Raw genomic sequence first — 17,543 nt, 5'->3', positions numbered from 1 at the left:
CAAGCACAGAAGTAACTGCTACATTGCTGTGACATATTCCTACTTTAATTGGTTGACTTTAAACATGAGAATGTTCCAACAAAGTTGATGTGAGATTCTTTGAGCTTAAATATACCATTGACACACTCAAACTCTAACTGAGTCAATGTATAAAATGTATAAAAATGTTAATGTATAAAACTGAGTCAAGACAAAAAAAATCTGTATTTGGGTGTAAATAACTTCACTAACTCCTACAGCTTGGTGGGAAAAATAGGCTTGCAGTTTGCCCTAGATTGCATCATGTGTCAATGTCTTTGGAGACTGATAGTTAAATCTCATTGGTTTCTAAGGGTTCCTGCTTAATTTTCATTTTTCTGTGTGGTTGTAACAGTGGCCCAAAGGATGGTGGATTGGAGAAAGATGAACTTGCTGGAGTTGTTGGTTGCAACAGTGGTACAGAGGATGGAGGGTGTAAGAAAGATGAATTTTCTGGTAATAGTGGTCCAGAGAATTGTGTATCAGAAAAAGGTGAAGTTCCTGTTTCCAACTGTGGAGGAGGAGAAGATGGTGCATTCAAAGATGACTGATTTCTAAGTGGTTCTACTGAATTTAGTTCATTGTGAACAGTATTATATTCAGCTGTATTCAGCACAGTGCCAAGAAGCATATCGATTAAATAACATCGAAGTCTTGAAGCAGTTTCATTGTCTTCTCCTTGCAGTCTACTGTTGTGTGTAAAGAGTAATAATATCCCAACTTTGCAAGACATGTGAGTTCGGAGCTTGGAACTTTCATTTTTAAACAGATATTCTTCACTGACCGACAAACCTGTAAAAGACAGACATGTACATGATTGTATATTTACCAATAAGCATAAAAGATATTTGACATTTCTGCCTATCTAGGATGATGGGACTTTATTATTACACAAATTCAAAAGATATAGTTTAAGCTGTCATTTGTAAGCTCTAAATATCAACAATAACTATTGATTGCTGATTGCCATGTCAGGAATCAAGAGAATACCCCCTTGTTGATTGTTTTATTTTACTCTCACCACCTGTCTATCCTAAAAGGATTGATATTTTGAGGACAAATTAAATGTTTACTACCGGACAATATGACAGAAAGTTTGACTCGATGTAAGAATGGCTATTCCATTTCCTATAAGAGGTATTTATTAGTCCTTGCGAGCATTTCTTGGCATGGGAGCTTTGCATTACATTTGTGAGCACAAGCAGTAGTGCTTTGCAAATTTTCCACTGACAACAATCCTTTTTCAGCTTCTCAAATTGTTATGAATTTATTATTATTTTTTGTTTTAATAAATAAAAAGATATCTCTTTGTACCTCCAGTTCAGGAAAGGTAAGGATAGAATTATTTCTTTCCAAAACAACTTACAAAATATGATTCACGGAACTGAGAGTACTCCAGGATCCGAGCGTGCAAGCAATAACAAAGGGTTGTTTGCATGAGAAAGTGAGCCTCCTTAGAAATTTTTAAAGCATTTCGAGCAAAATCAAAATCTTGTGAGCACTTGAAACTTTCAAGGGACTATTTTACACCCCTCTAAAGGCAAGTATAAATTATTAAGTATAAGAATTAATTCTTCTTACAATTTCTATGCCCTGTTAAACAGAGAGGTGTGAGAATTATGAACAGTATCAACTAGGGGATATTGTCTTGATATAATAGCAAATTCTCAGGACTACCCAACAAAGAAAAGTATGATCATCAGAGAGAGAATTAGCTTTCACATCTTGGGGACCAAAGGGTTCGCTAAAATCGAGGACGTATGTCTTAAAGTTTACATAATTCGATGATGTGAGTTCTGAGTTATCTTGTCTATTTACAATAAACAAATTATTAAATTACTAGTCTTTTTCATCGAATCTGTGATTATTATAACATATAACTTAAGCATGTCACGTAATCGGATTCGCAAACTAAATGTTTGAAGTCCTCAATGACTAGATATACGTACCGTTGGTCTCGATAATCTTATCCAAATGTTTGTAACCTTTCTTCTTCACGTGCATCTTTAATCCAAAATGGGAAAGTAACGGGTCTTCTATGCGGAAGAATTTCCTTTCTCCAATAATGACTGGCTGAAGTTCTTCTGGCCACGTGAACTCTTGATTGATCATAATTTTCTGCTGAAGGTTGATGTTCTAACCTTCGTGCGATTTAGATCCGTGTTTGCCACACGCAACGTGCAATCGAGGATCGTGACGATGGATATTTATCATGTTCTTATCGCATGAAACCAATCACATTTCAGTCTCTTCTTGGTTACCATGACGCCGATGTTCATTGTGTTACGCGTGACCGGGCATTGTAAAGTAAGATTTTTAGGATGGTTCCAAAGTTCCCAGTTGAAAGAGAAAAGAGAAAACCTTTAGTAAATAAATTTGGGCCATTTGGCGAGAAAAAAATCGAAGAATTTTGTTTTGAAACGCTCGTCCGACAGAATATGACGCTGAGAGCGCGTGGAAGAAATGGAAAAGATTTTTAAGCAAGTTCACGGCAAACGCGAACGGCAAATTTCGCCTGCTTTTCTTCTTATCCAATCAGACCTAACAGAGAAATACACAAATATCTTCTAATTACAATAAACGCAGATATTTTCAAATTACTGCTTTAAAGGTGAAAGGCAGAAGAAAAAGTTGAATTCTTGCCATTTGCCGTTCGCATACGCGAGGCGTTTTACTTAACTAATGCTTTATTAGAGAGGTTTATAAAATGTTCAGAGAAATGCGCGCGCCGTGATTGGTCAGAACGAGTTCATTATATTTCCATAAAACACGCGCCTTACGTCACAAGAGTGCACTGTTGAGATATAATGCACAAAGCCTAGGTCATCGGTACGAGCGCGCGCAATTAACGATAAATTTTATAAAAGAAATAAAAAAAACTCGTTCCTCGAGCATTGTTAAGTTATATAAGCACTTGGGAATTTTTAAGAACACTCGAGAAGTGCGTGTGGCACTTGCCTTCGGCTCGTGCTTCTCCGCACATCTCTCGTGTTCTTAAAAATTCCCGTGTGGTTATATAACTCAACAATGCACATGGCGCGTTTCATTTCTGAGTGAAATCCGACGAGAACCCCACTGATTCGGAAATGACCCAAACAATAGCATGAATATAAGACCATTTAACGACGTGAAGTTATACTGTGCACAATTAAGAAACAGCTTAAGGCCAGACAGGATATGTTATAGTTCTGGTTATCATAATATTTATTCAATAAATACTGTCTGTCTATTTACATATATCAGTTACGATCTGTAAACTGTACAGGGTTACAAGAAGGTCACCTAATTAAATATAATTAAACTAGATATCACAGACAATGATAGCATTAAGTATTTATAAAACATCATTTATTTTTGCTACTATTAAATACGTATGCCCTATTTACAATATACGGTGGCATTTGGAAATAAATTTATTTCCAGTTTTGTTTGTAAACCTATGTATGTTATAGTGCTTATGAATGCATTAATGAGAAAGGTGATTTGGCTGTCGTAAAGTTCCTTGTAATCGTATTTCTTTAAAGACTGTTGGTTTTATTCATGACTCTATAAAATATTGAAGCCCCAAAAAGACTTCATTTTAAACATTTATCTACAGTTATATATGTACAAAAATACTTAAATAGTGGGCACCTTTTTAGACTGGTTTCATTTTGGTCTACGCAAGTAGCACGAATTAGAGAAATTTTCAATTCAGCGTCGAAATAAACTGAGACTTGCCTTTGCTCTGAGAGTCATGGAGAGTGGTCTAGAAAACTTGCGCTCTCCTCTCAACCAATCAGGTGAAAAACTAAAAATAACCGCGGCTTGGCCACTCGCGTTTTCCCGCGCTTTAGTAGTTTACTTGTTTTCACTTTAAGTTCTCATTGGCTAATGACAGTGTAAATCTTTGTCCTGACTGGTTACTAGGATAACTCTGGTTTTGGTTTTTCGACACTAATTTGAAAACTGCTCTAAGTCAATATATAAGTCGATACAATCCACACCGCATAGAAGGCAAAAACGTTCCTAAAATTTAAAGAACAGGGTAACCAAACACTGCCACTGTTTGTCTTCGTTTCTATTCCGTTAAAGTGGATCCCGTAATCGTCTGACGTGTTTTTAACCATAAAATGCCCATCTTCCTTTCTTGTTATGGTACAGTTTTGAGCTGGACAGTGCTGAACACACGATTTGGCGCCCACGGGGCAACTCAAGGTACAGCCACCACCCGAGCAGTTTTGATGGCAGTGAGGTCCCTTGCATTCGAAAGAGCAGTTACCTGAATCACAAAGCTGAAAGCACGAGGGTGAATTGCAGACCCCTTGACAGCCACCTTGAGGGCATCGCTGCAAAGAGAAGGAACACCCGTTTGTTTGTTAAACCCGACTAAATTACAACTTTATCAGTTTAGGGGTGAGTAACACAATATGAGTGGGTTCTGTCGCTAAGAAATTGAAAGCTCACAGAGAAGTGTTCGACTTCGTCCTATCTGGATCTCCGAGTTCTTGAGCAGTTTGTAGGCGCTCGTTTTAAGCCATCCTGAGCTCATAAATAAAGGCACACACAAATGTGAATGAACAGGTAAAGGTAAAGTCTGTTCTCAAGACAAGTGGCCCATCCAGCCGGGGCTTATACCAGTTTCTCTCAGCATAAGCGACTAGGGGTATCACTATTCCCCCCTGGATGGGACACCAACCCATCGTAAGGTTATTCCTTCACATTGATGCGGCCAGGTCTCGAACCCAGACCTCTCGACTAGGAGTCCAGCGCTCTAAACATTAGACCACCTCGTCTCGCATTTCAACTATTCAACGCCCAATTTGCCAGTTCGCATAAATTTTCACTGATTACTCAAAATATGAAATTTTTTGAAAGAAAAAGTCCGGTAGCATACCTGCTCACATTGCAGCGTCGCTCCGCAAGTCATCTTGCAGTTTCTGCCTTGACCACATCGCTGCAAGCATTTGTTGGAGCTACATGTTTGGTCACAGTTACCATCGATGGCACAATACTGTTCACAGCTTTTGCCAGAGTTGCATTCTTGATTGCAGCTCCCTCCGCAATTCTGGTAGCATCTTATGTCTGTCGTGCATTTTTGCTGGCAGTTACCACTACGGCATTCCTGGTACCCGACCGTTTTAGCTCGTATTATCATCTTCTTCCCACCGTTTCCCAGCTGCATTTTGTAATTATATACAAAGGGAGCAGTCATTATTTATAGCCTGGGAGGGATTGGAAGGATTTGGGGGATCAAGTGGTTTTCAGGGGGAACAGAGCGGGTATCAGTCGACACCAACAGAGTGCAAAAACTTTGGATAAACGAATGCCAATTAACTGCCAGTGAGGGGGTGGGGAGAGAATATGAGAATATTACAGAGCCTGACCCCGCTCTCCCCCATTACTCAGGCGTAAGATAAGTAACAGTTATTCAAAGCCAAGTGTTAAATAGACCCAGGCGTTGAAAAGGGGCCGGAATGAAGATAAAATCTTTTTTATACGAGAAACACTTTCCCCTAGGGATAACAGTGAAGGATTGCAAGTCCCTTTTGCCCCTTTCCCCCGGCTATACCTTCCCTTCATAATTGAAAGCAGCATTTTATACATTTACTAACCTGTTTACAAGAGCCTTCTTTACTGTGGCAGCTCACCAACGGGCAGTCAGAAGAGCACTGCTGATCACAGTCTTTACCAGTTCTGCATTTCAAAGAGCACGCTCCCACTTGACAAGACTGTTGGCACTGATGCGAGACACACCTCATTGGACAGCGTCCATCAACACAGTTTTGAACGCATCTCTCCTTGGCTTTACAAAATGCTCGACAGGAACCACCGATGCAGTCCTAGCGAAGAAATAAAGAAATCATAGAGTTAGAGCGCATTTTGTTCGTCTTTGTTGCTGCTGTTGCTTTTTTCCCTCGTGTAATCTATTATTTATCTCTCTCTTTTTCTCGACCCTGCAAATGAAAAGAATAGAGACTCCGCAAACGAGGCTACTCGATTCTTCCTTTGCTCGACGATCGCATGTCGTTCTCCCATTCTTTTTTTTTTTCTTAACAGCTTGCTCGTTCGTTCTTTCGTTTCGGATCGTACATGCGCGGCTCTAACGTTCGCTCGCTAGTTCGTCGTTTTGAAGGTTTTCGTTCATCTTTTCCTCGAGGTTCGTCTATTCGTAAGTAAGTTCGTTGCTTATTTGGTTCATTCAGGACAAATTATAATTTTACATGGTACTCTCATACCTGCCTACATTGTGAACGCACTCGACAAGTCAAGTTGCACGCGCCGTCGTCGCATTTCTGCGTACAGTTTGTTGATGTGCAGCGTACTACGCCACAGGTTTGAGGCGCGTACATTTCGCACCACTGTTCCTGAAGGCAACTGTCTTTCGTAGCGCACTTCATATCACACGGGCCATACTCACAAAGTTGCTCACATGGTTTGTTAATGCTGGGACATGACATTTTGCAATTCTCGTCGCACGTTTGTTTGCAAGTGCCGGCTAAAGGGTCCTCACACTGATGGGCTTCTCTTTTGGCCATCTCTGATGTCACCAACGACAGCAAGAGCAGCAGAGATAAAATGAAAAGAAATACATGAGGCTGGGCCATGATCTTTTACACAGTTAACGTCTAGTAGCAAATCTGAAAAGAAAATAATAATAATGTGTTTTGAACTACTAAAATTTGAAGTGTTTGCGAATCACTAAAGTGACTACTACTTATTAAAAATTAGAAGTGTTTGGGAATTGTTTAGGCCTGTCAGATTATCTTGAAATCTTTATGCGAGTCTTGTGAGCCTTGGTTTGTTATGTGCTGCAAGACCTCACTTTTATTTTTTCTTTTGAGTGATGTGTCCTTGACTGTTGTAGTAGACTTAATTCTCGCATGGTAATCGTCTTAGCTAATTGTGTTTGAGTACGTTCTTGACCTTGCTTATAGTCCTCAACGAGAAGTTTTGTCTGTGTCAGTTTAGTTCTCGAAGATCGGTTATTTTTCAAGTACTTTGTTGTTCATGACGAATGTCTCGTGAAATTGTTTGGGTCAGCGTTCTTAAAACTTGTTTACTCTGCCAAGGTCAGTTGTTCCGTAAGCCCAAACATGCCTACCGATAGGATATTTAAGAGCGTGTAATTACGGCTAAATGAGACACAGAGACTCATTTATTCACATGAAAAGCCCTTAAGATTCATTAAGCAGAGAATGAGTAAAAATTCCTGATCAAACTCCTGGTGTCTCCGTTTGCGCGAGTTGTTCAAGCTAGTTAACCTCGACAGTCCAACAAATGTGTTAGTTTTACCATGCCGCGCGAAATCATAACTAAATATTGCGTTCAAGTAGCGATTGCGCTTCGGGCAGAGCTCATCCCAGTCTGGGCTAAGTTTTTATTCCGATCATCTCAGAAAAGGGACAAAACCTTGTCAAGGTAGCGGAACTGCCACTTAGGGAAAAAACAAATTAGATAGAAAATGAAATTCTAATATTTTGTCAATTTGTTCCGATCAACTACATTTTATTAAGTTTTGAGCAAAAAATTGCAAATAAACAGTAACAAGAACAATTTCTGGGATATTAACTTTTCTTTGACGATGTAAATACCCCGCTTGATTTCCGCAAAGTTTCCATCGAAATCTTAACGTTAAATCACAGCTTCAATCATAAGGTATGAAAATCGGAATGCTGAGTTCCCCGTGGAGTTGATGTAGAGGAGAATAATAAGGATTTAAAACAAAAAAAGAGAGAGAACAGCAATTGTGAGCGCATGTTTCTGCAGCTGTTTCAGCTCCACTTAGGCGTTCCGGAGTTCTGTTGTTTAACTCTATGGTAACGAGAAAGGAGCCTCCCTTATTTTCTTTAAAAATCAAGGGATAATTTGGAAAGTTAAGCTGTGTTTAGTTTACAAAGGTCCTTAACACTTGTATTTGCCTTTTGATAACAGTTCAAACCCAGAAGATCTGTAGTTCACTTTTGCTAAGAGCACTCACTATCCTGACAAACGATATTGTATGGAAAACAAAACGTACCCCCTCATCTCTTGGTTATTCTGAGTTCTGGGCTCACTTCTGTACGTGTTTACGGCGTGTGAGGTTCGTTAGTCTTATTGCAAACGGAAACAATTTCGATTCACTTTTGGCGGCGTCGAAAGAAACCGTTAGAGGATTTATTAATTAGCAGTCTAACAGAAGCATGTGTTAGTTTGTTGCCAATAAAAGAGGGGAAGACATTTCCTCCTTTGTTTATGAATGTAAAGTCCGTTAAACCAATAAACGTGTGCATTATCTGTTGATTAATGCAGTCATATCACAGAAGTGATATTTGGACACATGCTTGAAGTAAACATGTTACTTACGTTTCTTGAACCTTTTGTTGCAAAGGTTTGCAAAGCAAACATGTAGAGCTCCCTTATTTGCCGATGAGTCTTTTCGCGTGGTTCTATTTGCGCGTTCTGTCGATCACTAGATTATTTTTTTTCCGGCTTCCCCTGCTCTTTGTTAACCTAAACGCCAGGTGTTCGATCATAACGTTTTGGCTTCGCTCGTGGTTTTGGTAATTTAATTATAATAAAGCCTCTGCTTACTGTTAATGACTTTTTCTAAATAAACATGGTCACATAACATGAATAGTGGAAATGACTGGCCCATCTATCTCTCCAGTTACCTAGACACACACGGCAACGGTTGAAACGCGGCAATAAACACTGTAGAAAACATCCCACGCATTCGCAATTGCTTTTCCACTTCAGTTTTAGCTCGCAAATTTAAATTTGCTACTAATTTGGGAAATAGCGGAAATGCTCGTTGCCGTTCGCGTTTCGGTTGAGCCGGATGGTTTTTCACACCAAGCTATATCTGAAGTAAAAGATTTCCCACCAGCTAAATATTGCATTATGAAGCAAAGGATACATAGCCTTAACTTCATCGATTTTAAAAGATACTGATACAACTTGCTTGACTCGGTAACTTGGTCTACACGCTAGTGAAGAATTCTAAGTAACGTCTATCAATCCATTTTACAAATATTACGGAATCTGCAGAAATGCATTGTGTTCAGTCAAGGGATGTTGGAGTAAACAGAAGCGAGTCAGTAAAGATATCCCACTGAGGGAAATCGACTATGTGCGTTCAGTGCCTTTTTTCAATAACAATGGTTCATGACAATGTTTACAAGGCGTGGTAATTATGTCAAAAATCCTAATGTGTTGTGAACTTGCGGGAGGCCGTGCGTGCGTATTTCATTTGATATTTACTTCTTTGCTTGCATTTGAAGGTAAATACATATAACATTATGCATGAGTGTTTTCATTTTTCACAATCAATATTAGGTCTTTATTATAAAGGCTTACACGCCATATTGTAAGTTGTTTTTAATTTTAGTGACTCAAGTAACGTCATCATGCAATAATTGTGTGATGGGATCCTAGAAAGCAGTTTCAAGCGTGTTCCGCTCTAACGAAGGGCTAACACTCGAAACGTCAGCTTATAAACTCTTAATGGCGGCCAATTCACATCATCAACCCAGTTGATAAACTCTCCCATCGACACAGCACCACAGGTTCTTTAGAAACGTGCCTCCTTTATTCTATGTCAAGCAAAGCTAGATAACAAGCATCCGTCCAATTTGTTTTCTTTCTATTTTTCCGGAAGGCACTGAGAGTTTGGAACACGAGGCGACTTGTGGAAAGCACCCTTTCTTTAGCTTGCAACGATTTCGCAATGCAGTGGGAGGCTTTTGAGAACAAACAAAAGTAACTGAAAGTGAGGGAAGAAAAGCTGACATTACTGCAGTTTTGATCGATATTATTTTTGAGATAGCTTTTAATGAGAAATTTGCCTTTTCTCGTATACTTCAGATGAAAAATAAATTAATATCTTTTCGCATGCCAGTGACAAAATTTAAAAATCTTTTTCAAGTATAATTCGTAAAATATGCGAACATTTGTAAATAATCGTAAACAATTTTCGTTTTCTTTACAAACCTCTGTTATGACCGTTTATGATATGCTTGTTAAAGCTCAATAAAACAAACTAGACCTGTGTTTTTGGAAGATTCTCAAATTAAATTAATTTACTTAGAGCACTTTTTTTTTTTACTCCAATTGCGCGGCCTGTTCGCTTTATCTGATAATCTTCAGATGCACGGTAAATAAGAATTACACCTGCTTATATACGTGAGCCGCCTTTTCGTGCTTAAAATCCTTCGTGAGTAGTTGATATTGATGGCTCAATCGAGCATGACGTTTGTTCACCGGCGAGTCTGTCTTGTCATCAAAGCGGGGGCTAGTTTTCAAGGATTACCGAGACTCAGAGCATTTAAGATTTTACCGACTTGTCTTGTGAGAGGATGAGTCCTTGGAGGATAGCACACCCTCTGAGTTCCGGTATAAAAGAGCAAAGTCTTCCCTTCAGCAAAATTATCGTTAATAGCACTTCACTTTACCTCGAATGACTAAGGTAATAACTCAGGAAAGAGTTAAAAAACAGACCCTAAATTAATAAATTTTGTAATGTCGAAATATGCAAAGTTCGGACGAAAAAACCGTCGTTATATACACCCGCAGGCGTTCTTCGATTCCAACCAGCGCTCGCCTTGTTTTCTTATCCTTTCTTCTTTATTGCAGCATGAACCTTAATTTTCTTTTTGAGTTGACATAAAAAAGAGCAATATTACATCTGAGCAAGTCAAGCTTTTGAAAGTCATAGTCGCTTTACCGCAAGTCGCTTAGGTTTCCCATTAAGAAACCCTAACGCGACTAAACTATTCAATTGTCGTCTATATATGCAAGGTCGCTGGGACTGTGGCCTTCTTATATTCCTTTAAATTTCGCGCTCGGTTAATTTCCTTGACCTTTTTTAGCTAATATAACCTAATTGAAGTATAAAGTCGATTCATAATTCCAATTTATTTAGAAACATGGCCCGAACCACCCGCCGAGTGGACTGCTAAACAGCAAAGTTCTCAGTCTTTCAGCATTGCTATAGCCACCTGAGCAGTTTTCGTCTTCTATACACCACATAAATTATTCTTTATATAAAGAAACACTATCGATGTATATCTTAAGTCACTGAATCAGTGTGTTGTTCAAATGTCTAACGGCCTTAAGTAATGTTGAAAGGGACCTCTGTGCTGTGCGTCTAGAGAGCCCCTAGTATGTCAGGGCCTGAGGCGTTTTTTGATCCCATTTCACTATAGTTTAATTTTTTTGTTGTGTCTATGTTAATGCAGGTTGATTAAAGTGTAAATTCGGTTTAAAATTTTTAATTTGACTACTTAACTCACCTTCCTTCAGAGGAAAACGATCCTGAACGAGTCTCCATGACTGAGCAATAAAATTAGTTTTAAAATTTTTGTTTTGCGCACAGATTTTGCTGTCTATCTAAAATCCAATACGAGGCATTTACTGCCTAAATAATCGGCAGTAACCCCCACTATGCCAGTGCAGCATGACAATATAAGGAACTAAGCTTTTCGCTGTTATGTCTTTTTCAGTCCTCAAAGCACACCGTGATTACTTTAAAGCACGTGGATGTACTCAAGAACTTAGTCAAGCGTTACTGTGTTTACACACTATTTGTTTCCGCAGTATTGAACTCGTGGACTCGATTGCTCTAGCTAACTACAGTATTTTTAACTTGCACTTTCTTGTCGTGAAATGAACACGCAGCTTCGGAGACAAGCGCGCGCTCGATAACTCTCACACGAAATTTTTATGGACCGTTAATGTTTATGGAATCTTAATGGCTTCCTTAATCTTGGGGCAAAGACGAGAAAAATTTTACAGTGAAGAATCAATTTTGACGAACATACCTTAATCACGTCGATCTTCACATCAGGATGTTTCCTTTGGCCATTGTTAGATTCTAAGCCTCTTTGAGAAGCTTAGTCGTTATAAAAGTGGTATTCCATGAAATATTCATTCCGTGTAAATATGCTCATGTGGGCTGCTATTACCTTGTGCATATCGATATCATAACAGCAGCTGTTTTGAGAGAAATCCATGACGACAGAGTTGCTTGAACGTAAACGGTTTCAGTGCAGTGAATCAAATTGTGCATGTTTTCTTGTCGTGCTAATGAAATCAACCGAAAGCCTTTTTCGCTCTAAACGTTCACAGATTATCGGAGTATTTTCTGTTATTTCCAGGGAATGTTGCATTTTTTTTAAATTCTAAGTGTTAAGAAATCGTATAATGAGATATCTATTGGTAATGAAAGCCCACGGTTTGGCAAATGAGATTGCTTAGGCAAGCGTCGGATTGCAAAACTATCTGGATAAGTTGTCTCGTAGAATCGAGAACATAAGAAAAAGAAAACTTGTTTTGAAAAATATACTGGATCGGGCTAATGAAAAAGGAAAACGAAATTTGAAACCTTAATATCTGCGGCACTGTCAGGGGGATTCAAAATTTTTCATGCGTCGGTTGAAACAGGTGGTCAGGTTTGGGTTGTGATCACTGTTGCGAAATCCATTGTTATGTTGATTAGCAACGTCCATCATGAAGTTTATTAAACCGGACAGATTGTAAGATAGCGAGGAATAACCGACGTAAAAATGATCCAAATCTTTAAAGCGATTTATTTTCATTAGTCATGTTAGTATGAATGTGGCATTTAAACTTCTCATAATAGTGCAAACTTTCAATTTGCTGCGAAAGAAAGCTGTGACTCTTCGTTTATGCTTGCGGCAAAATATTGAACAATTTTTGATGACGATTTTTTGATGCAATTTCAATATCAGAACATAATGCCATTAAAACACAATTATATTCTAATCATGTAGCTTCAAATCGGCTCATGCCATACTTATTATGTCAAACAAAGATGAAAGATTTGTTATTTCAGACCTTAAGGATCGTTTCTTTTATGATCGGGATAAAAATCAAGGTTTCCTTTAAGTGTGCCTTTTCAAAGGAGTATAAAAATGCCGATTTTTTAATTTCTCTCTTTTGTTTTGTGACGTTTTGTTTTGAACCCTAAGAAAAATTATCAGAAGAACTATCATTTTACTGAAAGGGAAAAACAATAAATCAGTTCGGTCAACTTGCCATCTTAAAAAACCAAAAGAGAAAATTGCAAACCAAGAGTTGGCAAAGATTGCCGATGATGGTTCAGAAGATTGACTTGAAAATGATGAAACTGTAAATCTGGGCGAAATTTGGTCGAGATTTGCAAACTGTGCTGCTCATTTTGGAAGCTAAAAGGAAGGAAACTTCGCTCAACAGAGTGAGGAAATATTATGGTTACATTATAAAGTCTCTCAGCGTCGGAAAGAGTACAATAAAATACAAACAAACAAACAAACAAACCGTTCAAAAACAACACCGAGGAAAGATATTTCGGTCGTTTTCTTTCATCTTATTTTATGAATACAAAGGACCCAAACCAAGAGTTACGCTTAGATAAAAGCCAGATAACTGTCATTGCTATGGTGATGGCGTTGGTTGCAGAAGGGTTCGGAGACCAAAAAATACCGAGGGTGTGGGTGATGGGAGTCTTATCCGAGTGGAGTTAGCCTTTCTCTTTATCAACTAAAAGTAATTATATAGTGATTTCAAAGAAGAGATTATCGACGGGGTTAACCTTTAAACATCGATTTGCCAACTTCCGTCAGTCGTAAAGTTACAAGAATTTTGCCGTCAACTTTTAGCCGTAAACATCTCTCCGGTGGTCCTCACTGAACTCTATGGGGCCAAAGAAATCTGTATATGGAAAAAACGGCTTCAATATGCCGTATGTAGATTTAAAACACGTGGATCTAAGATATTTCTGCAATACACGCTCATGTTTTTGTAGGGGTCTTAGATGATTTAAACAAATATTAAAAAAAAAGCTGCGCTAAACCTTTATTTTTTTATCCCTTCGCTCATTGGAAATATTCCGCCCACACCCTTCAGGTGGTACAATCCTCAAAAAAATCAAGATTTTTTCATATGTTTTTTTTACAAAAATTTATCTATATCACCTAAAATGACACATGGAGACAACTATATCTTTGCAGTTTTTGACTTGATATTTTATTATCGCCGCTGAGAATTAGCAAATGATGCCCCCCGGTGGGCAACCAAACAAGAACAGTCATATCTCTTTAACATTAGATTAAAAATTCACAAAATTTTTAGACAATGATCTTCACATGCACCTGCATTCAATGAACTACAGAAACACCTCATAAGTATAAAATTTTCATTTGCGCATTACGATGTTAATAATTCAACTATATCTAAACGTTAAAGCTAAAGATAAAAATGTTACTAACGAGATGTAGAAACGTAAAAATTACATACAGAGAATTAGACAGCTTCTGCAAACAAAAGAGTCTTAGTAGCTTTCTTAAATCTGTTTAAAGATTCTATTGTGACGAATTCTTCAGTTTTAGATCACCGAGGGTGTTCCCGCACTAGCGGAAAAAGAACTAGGAGAGTTACGACAAAATCAAAGGACAAATTTTGATCTGCTCTTAAGAGCGGCCACCATTGTAGTAACATGAAGTCTAGTCAAAGCCGCTGACCACCACGAAGGGCAGCGGACCATAAGAGGATCAGATCGGATCGGATTTATGAAAAACTCTGTTGAGTGGTGTGGTCTCCTTTACTCGTTAGAAAACGTAAGAACCATGGTTTACAGATGGATTCCAACTCTGATTTTCAGGATTTATCCTAATCTTCTTTAAAGTTTGAGAATACCCGAATTTTGCGACAAATGACGATTATTACCCCCCCAATAAACTGATTTTTGTTCAATTACACGCTGGTCGTAGGTTTTACGACAAATGATTGACAAGTTTATCACAATTTTGTTTATTTGGTCGATTTTGTTCAGGTTTTACCAGAGACAAATTTTATCGGCCGTGCCTTTGAAGATTTGTCCGCTTCGGCCAAAATTTCTTTGTCAAGTCACGACCTATTATCTGCACTTGTAAAATGTTGGTGATGACAGAAAATTTGTCTTCATAAACAGCTGTTTCGGCAGTGCGGAAGCGTCTGACTCACTTTTAAGTTACGATTTTACGTCCTCTAGTCAGTCTGTCAGTCAACCAGTCAGTCAGTCAGTCAGTCAGTCAGTCGGTCGGTCGGTCGGTCGGTCGGTCGGTCGGTCGGTCGGTCGGTCGGTCAGTCGGTCGGTGGGTCGGTCGGTCGGTCGGTCGGTCGGTAAGTCAGTCGGACAGTCAGTCAGTCAGTCAGTCTCTAATATAAATCGGTAAGGACAGCTTGGGGTTTTGAGGGATTGATGCTGCGAAGTGAAAATACCTAATGATTAAAGTTTGGTATCCATTGTCATATGTCGCGACCGGCGACCAATTTCAGTCTGTTGGACGAAAATTAAGAAAAGAGAAAGGTTCTTTAAACATTTTATGTAGACTTCATTTCATTTAACCGTTAGCGGTTGGTATCTATCAATAAAATGATGTAAATCTCGACAGAAAACCATGCGCCGTGGCACTAAGGACATGTCCTGCCTCGATTGGCCCAAGATTTTGCTAATAACTTTTAACAATTTGTTTTCTGAGTACGAGGACACTAATCTCGGTTGCGACTCATTATTTATTCTTTACTGATCATCATGGAAGAACCCGTTATAGTTTCATTAATACTAAAGAGAAATATCGAAAATGTGGAGCCGTCTATTTTTGTGTGTTCTGCGCTGCCGAGAACAATTCTCTTTTCGGAACTATTTAAACATTACAATAAAATCAGTACAGTCTCCCCGTTGAGCTTTGGATTTGCCAGACAGCAATCGCATGAAAACAGCCACCGGGAACAATAACATCAATACAAGCGAGGCTGTAATCTGAAGGCGACTGCTACTACTACTACTACTTCGGGGAGTATTTAACGTGACAATGGTGCAAGACTCACCAGTGCAATTCAAGTGACAAAGTTCTGCCTCACAGTGTATGACGCACGATTCGCTGCTGGGGGCATACTTGTGTGCACTACCTGACTTTTGAAGTGCAGATCATAGTGCGGCTTGTAAATTGGCGAGTCTGCTCGTGTTCTCCCAATATCCCTTGCGGTCTATTGTTTGAATAATCTTGTTTGAAAAATAAGATGGCGTACAACGTTTAACAGTAGATTTCAATTGAATCGAAAAGTGTTCAAAACAAATCAGTTTTAATCCAACATCAAAGAAAATTTACCCAATACAGCCATAAATTTTAACATCAATTTAATGTTTTCAAGAGCGTGCTTCTTTAAAGGATTTTGGATACCTTAGCAATAATTCCGACATCATTTCTATCTGTATGACTTTAGTTATCTATACAATAAGTCTTTAAAAGGACCAGAAAAGATTCAAAAATGACAAAAGATTAGATAGGGCTGAAATTGCTGCAGAAAATTTCCATCTAGGATATGCGTAATGCGTAGAGTATGAATTTCAAATCTTTGCGCCGCCAATTACAAAGGGGGAACATTATAATAACTCATCAGGTCTCATCAGCGAAAACGTTTTCGAGAAAAGAAACGTCTAAACTCATTTTGAATATCCTTTTTTAGTAGAGCATACACGAATGGGTTGACAGCTGAATTAGTTATCAAAAACAAGAACCTTCCATCATTTTTAAAATAGTTTCTCCAAATGTTTTTGTGTAAATTTAGCAGATGAAAAAGCGAAGAGATCATCTCTGAAGTGTAACAAAATACAAACAGTGCAACAACAACACTGATTAGTTTTGCTGAGGACATATTCCTCTCTCTGTCTCTCAAAGAAGAGAAGTTTAGAGTGGGATGGTTGAATTTTAACTGTGATTGTAGCGCGAGAGTTTGGCGAGTGTGCCGACGAGAAATGCACAAAAGACGCCAGGTTGTATTTACCATCACTATACAAGGTAAAAATTCGAAAAAAGTCAACAGAAAGGCGACGAAAACCTTATTGCAGATTTTTTGCGTTTCTACGGAAGACGAATATATCCATGTGACAGGGAGAAAACAGACTGTGAAGGGTGTTAGCCATGCTACAAAAATGAAGGAAAAGACGCGACGCCAAGTCATAAAAGTTATGTATCTGAGAGGACAGGCTACGGCGACAAATCGATCCGCTGTTACGACGCATAAGTTGCTGGCAGAAGTGTAAAAGAGAAAATAACGGAATGATGTCAAAAGCCGTACACTTCGGTATCCAGAGAAAACTGATGTCATACGATAGCATGGCATCGTAAAGAGCCCAACAAAAAAGTCAGCGAAGGCGAGGGAAGTTATGAATGCATTGGCTGACGAATGGAGTCGTTTCCTGACAACCAGCAGGTAAATTACCAAACCATTTCCCAGAAGAGCCAGAGCGCTAAAAAGCCATGTAAAAACCGACATCCACATAACCATCAGATGCGTTGTAAGCAAGATTCAAGCAGATCGTTTCTCCTGATCTTTAAACTCACTTTTTTTTCATTTAAATTTGGATAGTCACTTTTGTCTGCGTCGCCTAATTTTCCGTTCCCTTAAAAATATAACTGCTTGAGATCAGTGCATCTCATGCCATAAGCTCCCATGAGTGACTAAGACAGAGTTTCTCCATACAATATTATTACAAGATCAAGCAGACGAGGAATAGGAAAAGC

The 17,543-nt window shown here is 38.7% G+C and overlaps 2 protein-coding genes across 7 annotated transcripts in view; both read right to left on the bottom strand.

Annotated features, from left to right (window-relative positions):
- Window positions 1-3,212: 3,212 nt before the first annotated feature.
- Window positions 3,213-17,543, bottom strand: part of LOC131789182 (keratin-associated protein 9-1) — a 36,650-nt gene continuing 22,319 nt past the window's right edge. The window contains exons 1-5 of one of the 6 annotated variants that reach the window (XM_059106262.2): window positions 11,799-11,936; window positions 6,237-6,638; window positions 5,613-5,840; window positions 4,895-5,176; window positions 3,213-4,346 (exon numbers count right to left, since the gene is read on the bottom strand). In XM_059106262.2, coding sequence (XP_058962245.2) covers window positions 3,972-4,346; window positions 4,895-5,176; window positions 5,613-5,840; window positions 6,237-6,605 — 1,254 coding nt within the window. In that variant the 5' untranslated portion in view covers window positions 6,606-6,638; window positions 11,799-11,936 and the 3' untranslated portion in view covers window positions 3,213-3,971. Of the gene's footprint in view, window positions 4,347-4,894; window positions 5,177-5,612; window positions 5,841-6,236; window positions 6,639-8,017; window positions 8,281-8,343; window positions 8,494-10,315; window positions 10,337-11,270; window positions 11,381-11,798; window positions 11,937-17,543 lie in introns of those variants that run through there. The other 5 variants (XM_059106263.2, XM_066170338.1, XM_059106264.2 and 2 more) reach the window with 5 other exon arrangements.
- On the bottom strand, window positions 16,426-17,353 carry LOC131789166 (octopamine receptor beta-2R-like). The gene has a single exon (XM_059106240.2). The coding sequence runs from the start codon at window positions 17,305-17,307 to the stop codon at window positions 16,426-16,428; it is 882 nt and encodes a 293-aa protein (XP_058962223.2). The 5' UTR covers window positions 17,308-17,353.

This window comes from Pocillopora verrucosa, chromosome 7 (genome assembly GCF_036669915.1).
Source record: "Pocillopora verrucosa isolate sample1 chromosome 7, ASM3666991v2, whole genome shotgun sequence".
Taxonomy (NCBI): domain Eukaryota; kingdom Metazoa; phylum Cnidaria; class Anthozoa; order Scleractinia; family Pocilloporidae; genus Pocillopora; species Pocillopora verrucosa.
Note: the sequence above shows the minus strand (reverse complement) of the source record. Positions and strands in the feature narration are given on the sequence as shown.

Excerpts from the sequence above, each read along its gene's own strand:
- LOC131789166 (XM_059106240.2), bottom strand. The coding sequence starts at position 17,307 with ATGGTTATGTGGATGTCGGTTTTTACATGGCTTTTTAGCGCTCTGGCT.